Raw genomic sequence first — 12,892 nt, 5'->3', positions numbered from 1 at the left:
AAGCTAACGTTATTATTATAAGAGCTGAAATACAGTGATCAATGCGCTTGAACTTCTTTAATATTATCCAATCAGTACACGTGGTTTGTACGCCCTTAATGGTACAAAACATTAGTCTGTCCACAAGAGAAATACTATCGGCAATGGGGAAGAATATAGAAATCACAAATTACAATTGTGAAGCTGATTTTGTACAGTTACATATGATAAAGGTTCGCCGCGAGTATGGTGCAAATTTCTAAACTATACCTTCCGTGACATATATAGGATAAGAAATCGAGAAAATGATATTCGATAATTTATATACAATAACGTGAAGATGTCGAAGTGTTCAAATAGTAAACTGGATCACCAATCTACAATATTTTACTAGGACTAGGTACAAGTAGAGGTCAGAATGATATAACCATTAAACCATTTAGAACGATATGGCCACCAAATTCAATGTTACCTCTAAGGGAAAATAAAGATTGACGATTTTCTGAAGTCATATTGATGAACCCCACTGTATTTAATTATTTCAAAAGGATTCACAGGTTTTAAGAATTTTGATTTCCAGGGGATCCCCAAGGCACATTGCATTGTACCTTAATGTAATAAGAACTTTTCACTCTAAATAAGAAGAGCTTTGTTTATTTTATAGATTGATTTCTTGTATGAAAACAGTACTTTGGCAGCTGACTATTTGGATAGTAGAGTTATAATGATGGAAGATGGCAACCCAAACGTTTTAGTAACCTTCACGATTGACCTTATCCCGGGGTCAACTGTTACTGCCACTGATCTCGAAAATGCTTTTAACACTGGTTTGTATGGACGCGACGGTAACATTATAAGTGGGGACGAGTATGTAATACCGGGAACATTTCACATTATACAAGCAGGTATGTTAAAATAGTTTAGGCTACTATTTATAAAAAGAATATTTGGCCCTTTTCATCAAGAAAATTATTTTAAAGTCGTTTCAAGTTATTTTCATTTCAAAATGTGCGCTCTTTACTTGGGAACTGACTTCAATTTTGATGTGACACCTCTTGCAAGCTATTCAAAAGTGAATGTTTGCAAGCTTTTGATATCGGAAAGTACATTGTCTATGACTGAAAATAACATAGAAATGTAGCCAATTTCTTGCTTAAAAAACGCTGTGTTCGGAATTGTTCCTGTCGATTATTTCATACAAATATCTAGGCCTACACACAAATATACTATTTACAGATTTCTGTATCGATGAAGTGAGATGATATTACTAGAAATGAAAGTGGAATTTTCTCAACGAGATGGTTTGCTTTTTTGTGTACAGAGACTAACCCATGCTTGGACCAGACAGATGATTGTAATCAGCGCGCATCCTGTGTATTCACGGGTAATGGAACTTACACATGTATTTGTGATAGTGGGCTGCAAGGCGATGGCGTTAATTGTACAGGTAAACACTATTTGTGTATAGTACATTATGTTTTACACAAGTCTCGGCCTTAGGGAGCAGCAGGCCTAATACTTACTGGCTTTTGGAGTAACACACGACGTTGCTGTGTTACATCAATACCATATGATGGGTGTATGTATGTGCTGTATATATCTATATATCCGAAGAAGATATCATAAGTAAAGTACAGTGGAATAGTCGGTAAACGAGAGATGTCATTTTCCGCGAAAGTAAAAAAGTCACATACATGATATACATTAAACCACTTGCATGTATTAAAAACAAATGTAGGTTCGAATCGACAACAGATACACTTAAATATGCACTAAGACAAGACTTGCCAACTAACGGAGACAATTATGCTTTTCGAATTGATTTATACTCAGTGAATTATGTCATAATGTAATTAGCCAAATCATATGTTGATTCCCCGTAAAATCTTTAATGTGAGACATGATTCATTGCGTTAGTAGTTTGAATACAAAAAAAAACTAGAGTAAAATCACCTATCTAATGACAAAGTATAGACGGAATTAACTTTAACTATGGTTATTTTCCAGATATCGATGAGTGTTCTGTAAATGCCAATATCTGCAATGATACTTTGCAGCTATGTGAAAACACAGACGCCAGTTATCAGTGTGTATGTAAGGCTGGATATTTCAGAGTTGCTGGATCTAACGACACATGCATTGGTAAGTGCCATTTTAAGAACAGGTCCGTTGCTTGACGGCCCTTTGGTTAAAAGCAGATTATAACACATCGCAATTATAATTGTTTTAGTTTTTGCCTTTGTTAGCTTCCTTTTAGTTCGTCTGGCATTGTCGTAATGTCTTGTACACAAAGTCTTTGATCGTCTTCTGATGGTTTAGAGAAACTGCCCTTATATTACTTGACGTCAGTGCACTTGTTGTCTTTGACTACCATACATCCTTCTACATGTCATAATATATACTATTCAAATACTCAAGGTCCCTATAGTTACGCAAAGAAGTAATAAGCTTCGCCATTCCCTATGGATAACACCAGCACTACAAAATTAAGTCTCACAAGATAATGCAATTAAAACTGATTTTCTTCTGGTCACCACTTCAGTAGATATTCCAAACCCATGTTAATCACTATGGAACCTATATACATATCTACTTTCTTGAAGAATGAATGTAATCGGTGCAAGATAAGGTTAAAGGTCAAAGGTTGTGACAGTTCTTTACGCACGCGTGTTGACGTTAGGCACTACTTGTGCATACCATTGTATTAAAATACATTTTTACTTTGATGTGAATCTATCGTTATTCGAAAGATTAATTTATGATTACTTATTCTCAGAATAAACATATCTCATTTTAAATCTATCTATATCTTACTTTCTCCTTATTTAGCCACAAGAATTTTTTCTGGAGTTTTCACGATTGAGACTATATCTGGCAGTCCCATTGAATTTAGTGATGCCCTGAACGACCTTGGCAGTACTGAATCTTTATATCTAATAAATGTAGTGAAAGAAGTGGTAAGTGTAATAAGTTTGGGTACATATGCGTATATGCCTAATTTACGTTTGTCTAGCAAACCAGAAGTGACGTTTTGCGTACCGATATGGAAATAGCGTTCGAACAGAAAATAAGGTGTAACGCTGATCTGTATATCAATAGATATTGTCTGCAACCATACCTATAATTGTTAAAGCGATATTGTGACGTTGTATCAACCTTTTTATTCTCTTATTTTCGCACAGCTTCGCTACATTATGTCGAGAACTTCGTTCACCAAGGATTTCTTTCTTGGTACCACAATCATAAAGTTCTCGCAAGGATCAGTCATAGCCGATTATTTAACTCACCACTCCACCGATTCAACATATGACGCTAACCAAGTCTCTGATGCTATAGGGGAGTATTTTGAAGTCGAGACGGGAGTTGTCCGTGTGAATGGAGTACTTAACATCACAGGTAATTTTTCACATCGTTGATGACATTTGAGCAATCTACAGCTAACTCAGCAGTCAGATTGTACCATTGGTTCTTTTTAATTGACCACAAAACTCAGATTATTCTTATTGAACAAGAAATCAATTTTATCTCGTATGAACGGAGATCATGTTTGTCGATACGCGTCGCATGTGTCTGTCTGTCTGTCTGTCTGTCTGTCTGTCTGTCTGTCTGTCTGTCTGTCTGTCTGTCTGTCTGTCTGTCACCTCGTATCGCAATTAATCTCCTTTCAAGTCCATTTCTAACCTTGTAAATAGATACTGGAGGTATAAGTGGAAAGCCTCGAATCGTCAAATGAGCTCAACCTTCTATTTTAACTTACCAACCAATGAGAAAGGTCATTTTATATCAGCCACGGTCGGGAAGTTATTAATCCTCATGCCACATAAATAAGATGTTCTATGGTAGATACGTATTAGACATAACTTTGTAATGTCCCATGTTTTTCTTTCCTGTATCCTAGACTTCAACGAGTGTGCCTCATCAGACAACAATGAATGTTCAGTCAATGCTGTCTGTATAAATAATGATGGTAGTTATACGTGTCAGTGCAACGTTGGTTTTGAAGATGTGTCAGATGACACCGTGAACTACCCAGGAAGACGTTGTAATGGTAAGTGCACAACGAAAGACACCATCTACCTGACGAACAACATTTAACTTTGAGACTCAATACATCAACAAATCAGACTTTAATGTTAAAAAAACAACAAAGAACAGCTCTGTCGCTAATTGTATGATGCAATCATATTTACTATTATAGGGTAATGCATCGACTTATCTATTCTTTCATTGTTCGCATATGGAAGGTCTTTATACTAAATACCTTACAGATTGTGTAATGATTAATAACGAAATGTTTTTTTTTTATTTTATGTATAGTATCTAAAAGGTATGTGAACAATGAATTTATCTTCACGAGTAAATAAATCTTTAAAGATACATTGTATTTTTTGGCATTTGAAACAAACGATTCACTCTGTCCTATTATAGAGATAAACTGCACCCCGGATTATTGTTTGAATGGAGGCATTTGTACCAAAGTCAGTCCTGGAGAACTGCAATGCCAGTAAGTATTTCAACGAATGTTTAACTCGTCCATAACTGCCTTGCATGTGTTATGACACTAAAAGTCAACCTTGCCTGTCTTAACCGAAGAATTGATTCCCGTCACCATGTGAAGCCCGTATACACACAATAGCTATACTTGACAACATATACTAATATTATTGCTAGCCAATATGGCTCACCTTAAAGATAATCCGTATCGGCATGGATCTATTATCTCAATAATAAATCCATGGTGAAATGAAAGTGTCAACGTTCAAAATATGATTGTCTTAAGGAACTATTTAAATATACGTGCAGTTATTCTGAAGATATTTGAACGGTCTTTCCATTTAAAATAGTATGAAATACAACCCTGTGCGGAAATTTTTTCCTTTTTCTAAATCTACCGATAAACCATAGACCCTACACAACCAGTTGGTGTAGGGTCTATGGATAAACCTTACCCGTACGCGGATGGCAAACAAAGAATTTAATTGATGACGCCTAATATTAAGACTAAACATTCCGTACAATGCAATTGTGGTCACATTCACACTTATTACCAATTTGGGAAGGGTATTCATGAAACACAGATAATATATTGGTAAATCAGTGTACTAAATTAAGCATTCGTCCCAACGTTAAAGACAAACTTGAAAATTATCACGTGAAATTTTCGACTCCATACGTCATCCAGTCTTTGCTAACGGATTGGCACTTTATTCAGAACACGTGACATTGCGCACACCTGGCCCTATAAAGGCAAAGACTGTAGAATGCAGTTGAAAATTCCAGGTAATAATTTTCAAATAGAAGTTTAATTTAATACAAATTGCTATCTTTATTAAGTTGTAGACAAGTGTCAGATCTTTGTGTGGCAAATGGGTTACATCAACCAAAGCATGTTTTTTTATGCTGACTGAAGAACAAATAAAAACATGCTTGTAAGCCAGTGTATTTTTCCGTCTACGCAACAAAAAATAATTTCTTTGTATTCTTGGGGGAGTGTACATTGCCGTAGAGAGAACAGCGGTTTACTGCAATGACCAATGCATCTAATCCAACTCATGTACCATTCAGTGAACTCGTTTACAAATTAGTAATCGTTTTACTGTAATTACAGGTGCTCGGGTTTTTCTGGTGATAGATGTAATGAAACTCTTTCCACTGTGCTGCCTCCTACCACCCCACCTGTTCCTTCAACTCCGAGTGTTACGGAAAACATTACAGTTGGTGAGGTAACAACGGGAAGCATTACAACAGCGAGTGGTACAACTGAGAGAGGTGACAGAGGTACCAGTGGTAAGGAACATTAAAGTATATATTGATAGGGGATTAACATTGAATATGTAGCCAAACCTCATCATGGAGAAATATGAAGAAACAGCATCTTGGAAAATGTGCATTAAAACTTGGAAATGATATAACTGGCTGATAAGCTAATATTTTATGCAGTGTTATTATCAAGTAAAAACCAAACCAACGGTATAAAAATACGGTGTCTTATGCCTGTACGTGGGGTATGTGATCAAATGGTACGAATGATAAGGCGATGACTGACCCTTTGCGAGTATATTACATTGTGCATTGATAATGTAGCGCAAGGAACGACCTAGCAACTTTAATTACTTTATTCGAATTTCTTTCACGACGTTAATCGATTTGTATTTTCCCTACACAGACACCAACTTAACAGAAGTAATTGCCATCAGTGCAGGTATCGCAGCAGGCATCATCCTTGTAGCGTGCATCATATGTACACTGTACGCATGTGCATTACGACGGCCTAGTGACAAACGTGGAGGAAGTGAAGATGGACTGGTTGTCCGGAACGCTTACGTCGGGAAATATCCCGAGGGTTTCAGAAGAGACAGCTGGGGCTCTGATGAGATCGCTTGGGAAACGATATCAGCACAGTCTAGCATGGGTAATCCAAATGATGATATAGATGAAGAAGAAAGAATGCGTACTCTCGTTGCAGTTATGGGACATGCACCAATGATCAACGTAAGTCTTTCAAGTTGTCAATGGACCGAGACAGTCACAGTTCAGCTTTATTTACTATGCTCAATTCTCTTTTAGTGACGTGGTGCATTTAATGGCTCTTTTCTCAAGATTAGTCAGTCAAGTGGCATAGGCAATGAAAAAATTCACATTCTGTAATTGGATGAACGCAGTCAATGATATGGTAATAGGCAAGGTCAAAGTACATATTCTAAATTTCACGTGATCGTGAAAATGCTCTTCACACTGATGAAATTGCTTTGTTTAGAGGTATGTACTCGTACTTCTGTATAATTTCCCTATGAATGTCTATCTTTCAAAATCATATTTCTATTTTTCTAAAGGAGAGAATGCGATCACAGCTTCGCGAGGTCCGAGAAGTAAGACCTCCAATGCGTGGTCTACCCCAGTCAGAATTGATCCGACCTTATGCTGCGGATAACCGACAAGTTCGACCACAACGGCGTGTCCAATCAGAATTTGTCAGACCATACGTTGCCACAGGTCTTGAGGTAAGGAACATATGATTATGAAAAATAGAGACATATTCGGATTATTTTATACATGTTCCACTCGCTACATGTAACAGAAACAATATTTTCATAATTGCACTTATTGTCGACTTCTTTTATTATGTTGTTATATTTGTTGAAGTGCATATGCGATTGTCCATTGATCAATCCTTATATTATGTTGTTATATTTGTTGAAGTGCATATGTGATTGTCCATTGATCAATCCTTATATTATGTTGTTATATTTGTTGAAGTGCATATGTGATTGTCCATTGAGCAATCCTTATCGTTATCCCGCAAATTTACAATTTAAAGGCAAACATGTAATCAGGCCATCACTCGATTTGGGATTTTTTACATAAAGAGATGAAGCAGTATATATATATAACAATAGGAAGATAAAGATTCAGCTTAGGATTGAATCAATGGAACTCAGTTTGGTGTGTTCCTCAACGGGCATGTGTTCAGCTACTGCATTCATTCCATGGTTTTACAACTACACATGTGATAAAATCGGATTGGGTTGGATTAAACCCTTTCCTCAGTTCGCGAGATAACGTTAACACCTAAGCATTGGCATAGAAATATACTATAGACATAGATTTTGTCAAGTGAATACTTGCATATCAAAATCGTTACACTAAGGGTTTACCTCGAGCATAATGAGATCTTATATAAGAAAATAACACGATGAATACACCCATCGTATCTCTGTGTAATCTATGCTGACTTGTCCTTTTATGTCTTCGAATTCTTTTAACGATTTTGTAGACTTATAAATCACCATTTTCATCACTTGCAGGAATCAGCAGACCAGAGGCGAAGGCTCCAAGAACAACAACAGAGGAGAAAAGAATTCATAAGAACTCAAAAGGCATTACGGCGAGCTAGAAGACTACGTGAAAGTGAGCGCGACGAAGGTGGACTGATACCTCGAGCTCGACTTGCATCTAATCCAACTCATGTACCATTCAGTGAACTCGTAAGTTTGTTTAATTTCTTCTTTGTATCCTTGTGCCACATTTTTCAGTGCTTCGTTCATAGACCCATCTTCAGTCAATCGTATGATGTCCATGGGTATATTGACATTCCTAGGGAAAAGAGAAAAGAAAATAACAACATGCGAAGCTTGTATGACAATAGTGTGGTAGAATTGTTATTCAGTATAAGTTGTAGTTTGAATGTTAAGAATAGGCAGATTATTTTGGCTAAAGCACAGAGAAGAATACACAATGATTTCTATAAAGGTTGTGGACAGGGCAGATGGACTTCTAAACTCACGAACTACTGGACTAAGTATATTGCACATGATTTCATAGACAGTTTTTATTCTCGTATAGTATGTTGTGTTTATGTCATGAGTATGATACGTGTATATGCAACACAAACTCTCCAACATGCTGTTCTGTAGTTACTGTAATTTTCTCACAAAGGTATATTTAACCATCAACACCATAGAAAGAGATATATCAACTTGCCTCTAAGTAGCCCAGAAACATTATTTCGGGTTTGATGCACAAGTCAGTAACAGTTTCAGTCAGTTCGGTTTGATGGCACAAGTCAGTGGCGATAGGAGTCAGTTCGTAGTATTTTTCTAGTTTTAGTAACAATGATACATCGTTGATGTACAACAATGCTGTCAACACAGTAATCTTAACTCCCAAACAACAGCACTGAATAAGTTATATATTTTTCTTTTGCAGCGTGATTCTGGAAGTGATAGCCAAACACTAAGTGATTACAGCTTGTACTGATTACCATGTAGTGTGAGAGTTGATGTCTAACATTTATAAGATACTTTGCACCAATCCTGCCAGAGGAAATGATTCACATTGATTCTGTTAACGCGTGAAATGCTGCAGTAAGACAAATTCAAACTGTTATCCCTGCAACAGATGTTCAGTTTCTTCAGACTTAACCGTGCGAACAGTGTCATGTCATGTAATTGCCATTTATTAACATTATGTGTTAGTTACTAGCTATGATTGGCTATTAGGTCAAAGTATGAAATGGATGTTAATATCGAAATATAATATGTAAATATCAATATCAAAATTAGTCCATGGGATGGAATAATTACCATGTCAGTGGGACATCACAGGTGGACAGTGCCAATCAGCCCCACTTGATCGTTATTTATCAAATGGTCACATGATACAATTGGTATAAACTAGCATATATATATGTATATATATATATATACACATGTATACATACATACATACATATATATATATATATATATATATATATATATATATATATATATATATATATATATATATATATATATATATATATATATATATATATATATATATATATATATATATATATATATATATATATATATATATATATAATCAAAGTAAGTAGGTTGGAACTTGAGGTGCTTAGTTGTTACTCCGAGCTTCACGCTCAATGCGATCATCAGTCAACACAAGCATCGAGCACTCTCTTCTACGAGTTTGATACTATTTACTATACATACATATATATATATATATATATATATATATATATATATATATATATATATATATATATATATATATATATATATATATATATACATAATATATATGTTAAACAGTGATGATCAAGTAACTTAACTTTATAGATAACCCTTCCTATATGCTTTAATATTGGGATATGTTTATCCTAACATGTTAAAAAAAAGAAGAAAATTTTATGCGTGTTTGAATAGATGTCTGCAAGTCATACAAGGGATTACTGTACCAGTTTCGTACGTCTTTGCATAATGTTATCTCCTTGAGTATATTTTTGAAATATGATCAATGTTAACAACTCTGGCAGACATCATTTACCATAGTGTGTTGCCATGTTAATGCTTACATGAAAGGCTGTTCAAGAATCTTACATAGATATCTAAACATTTTTAGGCAACCTTATGAATATTGCCTTTAAAATTGTTTATATCTTAAAATTTATATTATTTTTATGAAATACTGAAAAACACATTCGATTAACAAATATCACATATTTAACTCTAACCCTGGATATTATTTAAAGTATGTTATACGATATGCTGCCGTTCCAGGCTACGTGTTTTTTGGGTCGTCGGGTGATAAGCTTCTCTTTGTTTAGACAATAACTAATATTCAAAGAAACTATTTACAGGTGTAATTTCGGTGCTTAGTACCAAACTAGATTTTTCTTCATAAACTTCATTATGTTGTATTAAACAAGGAAAGCTTTGAATTATTTGCATTGTAAGTTCTAAAATTTGAAACTTTAGGAAATTCTAAAACAAATGTTTTTTCTGCTCTGAAATTACACCAGCTGTGCGATTTTACATACATTTATGATAATTAATATTTTCCCCACCGATTGTCCAGTCCCTCAGAGACATCAATAGGTTTAGATTTTCCCATCCATAGATATGTCTCGGGTCTAATTTGTCGCCAGTAATACAGTACTTTCAATATCAATAAGAAATCCAACAGTTCAAATATAAAACATTGTATGTGCCTTCTTTGACAAATATTGCAAAGTAACCTTTCCAGAAAACAAATTGAATATAATTCATTTCCCAAATCAGACATTAATACTTTAAAACAATGCAAACTTAGAACGAAAATAAGGTTTCATGATTTAAATGAGCATTGCCGTCGAAAGCCTCGTTTTGTTTGAACTTGATGACTCATCAGCTGATTTGGTGAATGTTCATTCTTAGAGCACGTCAACAATGTAATAAAGAAGATCTTGTAACTTGTGATTTGTCAGTAAGACCTTCGAATCAAATTGAAAGAGACATATCTATGGGTGCACTTCGAAATTCTGAAATATCTACCTTATACGAACTAAATTGTTTTTCTATAACTGCTGAGCAGCACACTTATATGGGGATAATTTTAATGCGTTGAATTGGGAAAAAACAATTCTTTTTATGCTTTCCTTAACAATTATGAACATTTGTATTTATTGTAAATTATTAAAATCAATAATGTATTTAGGAAACGACAATGAATTTTTATAAAGGGAAGGGAATAATTTGATGTACACATAGAGAATAGTCGTGGTGGTTAGGTTAATAAGTATACATATACTTAGTCTGGTAACAATCATTTACCGATTCATAAGGTGGAATATCTTTCAACTTTTTAACTTGTATTTTGTCTTTACACTTTAGACTGTATAGATTCAGCGTTCCATCAATTCAGTGAGGGGCTATTACAAATCAGAATGCAATGTCGTTTTTACTCAAAACGCTGGCCACGGGAAAGAAAGTTGCCAATTCTTCTCGATACCTGGACTTATTACAGATTTCATTGTAGAGAATAGTACTGACTTCGCAGGTCACCAGAAAAGTGCTAAGGCATGTTTTTTGTTTGTTACGAAGTCAAAAACAATAACACTTTTTGAATTAAAATTAACATAGCAGTGAGTTGTACACGAGAAGAGTTAAAGTGGATGTTAATCGTAAGAATTTAACGAATAGTTATACCTTCAAGTAATTTACATTCAGTTTCAAATCACTGTTTTCAACGTTACGGTATTGTAAAGAATGATTAAACTACCGTAACGTTATCTTTCTACTCCCAATCAGCAATTGTGATATCGGTATCTCGATAGATGACACTTAGTTTAACAAATCTAATCATGTTTTATTTCTGATTGCACAAAATTGATGGTACTCTCGAAAATGTCCAACAAAAGAGAGAAATAACATACCAGTACCACAACTTTTGTTGCCTTAAGAAAACCTCCGAAAAAGAAACGGACAGTGATTTTTGCAAAAGCTGATGCTTGCCATTTGAAAAAACTGTAATGCTTTGGTAATAGTAAAAAACACAGCCGTCTACATCCAGGTTAATTATGGAACCTCTAAAGATGAAAGGTCATTCTCATAGGTGTACATCGTCACAGTCACTAGTTCCCAGTCGAGTAATCAGAGAAAGTTTTTGACCCAGGAGGTTATTGTGCGTTGTCAAACGCTAATGGGCACCTCAATATGTACATACGTTTTATTTTATGTTGTTGGAGTACCATCTTATGAAATTTAGAGGGGGTGGTTCGATATTACTTTTATGTGTTTACATTTTGTTTTCGTTTTACTCATCAATGTTTTTAGTGCCACAATTTTATTTTATTCAGTGTCGGAGCCATTCCTTTGCATTTATATTCAAGATGGATTTTCCAAAGATAACTCCTTGTTTTCTTTTTTAAGAGAAATAAAATATTCTTCATTATAAGCAACGTGCCGTTTACGAGTGTTTTCTAATCGAAAATACGACTTTCAAACCAAATACAGATACAATATCCCTGGAATGCCACTCCTGGCAAGTGGATGTGAAGTGGGACCATTCCTGCAGTCGCAATGTATCATTTCTTGTTTCATGATTTCGCAGAGTTATCATTCTTCTAATCTAACGTTGAATATAAGATTGAATATAAGAATAATCTCATTTCATTTTTATATAAGATACAGGTTCCTGGTGAGGATTGTATCTGTTGCTAGGCCGTATTATACTAGTAGCTGAAATGACATAAAGATATTTTGATGAAATAAAACTAACCACAAAAGACCGTATCGTGAAAAATTGTGTCCCTTTAACACATGTTAAAATGATTTTTATGCATATATCTGCTGCTCGTATATACTAGGGTGTGAAAGATAAGACAAAAATAATGTGTATTAGTATTATGATGCTGAAATGCACCTTCCTTATTGTGCTTTAATGATAATTGCGGGTGCAACTAAAAAATGGATGTTTGGAGAACTTTGGTAACATTTTGCCGTATAGGTGCAAATAACTACAATTACAAGTTCAACCGTTTATAGTGGCGCATCTATGGTTTTATTGCTTCTGGTAGTATTAACAAACTTGATTCCCGCCCCTCCACTATTCAACGTTCTTCATTCTAGGAGCTAATTACAAGTTATTA

At 34.8% G+C, this 12,892-nt stretch overlaps 1 protein-coding gene across 1 annotated transcript in view; it reads left to right on the top strand.

The window, feature by feature from the left end:
• The window catches only part of LOC144447650 (uncharacterized), a 43,188-nt gene extending 34,452 nt beyond the window's left edge, over positions 1–8,736 (top strand). The window contains exons 45-56 of the mRNA XM_078137727.1: positions 644–884; positions 1,301–1,426; positions 1,987–2,121; positions 2,809–2,936; positions 3,162–3,375; positions 3,878–4,027; positions 4,408–4,483; positions 5,588–5,766; positions 6,146–6,471; positions 6,813–6,980; positions 7,785–7,964; positions 8,686–8,736. Of these exons, the coding sequence (XP_077993853.1) occupies positions 644–884; positions 1,301–1,426; positions 1,987–2,121; positions 2,809–2,936; positions 3,162–3,375; positions 3,878–4,027; positions 4,408–4,483; positions 5,588–5,766; positions 6,146–6,471; positions 6,813–6,980; positions 7,785–7,964; positions 8,686–8,736 (1,974 nt within the window). The remainder of the gene's footprint in view (positions 1–643; positions 885–1,300; positions 1,427–1,986; positions 2,122–2,808; positions 2,937–3,161; positions 3,376–3,877; positions 4,028–4,407; positions 4,484–5,587; positions 5,767–6,145; positions 6,472–6,812; positions 6,981–7,784; positions 7,965–8,685) is intronic.
• Positions 8,737–12,892: the final 4,156 nt, after the last annotated feature.

This window comes from Glandiceps talaboti, chromosome 16, assembly GCF_964340395.1.
Source record: "Glandiceps talaboti chromosome 16, keGlaTala1.1, whole genome shotgun sequence".
In the NCBI taxonomy this organism is placed as follows: domain Eukaryota; kingdom Metazoa; phylum Hemichordata; class Enteropneusta; family Spengelidae; genus Glandiceps; species Glandiceps talaboti.
The sequence above is the reverse complement of the archived record's forward strand: the minus strand, read 5'-3'. Positions and strand labels throughout refer to the sequence as shown.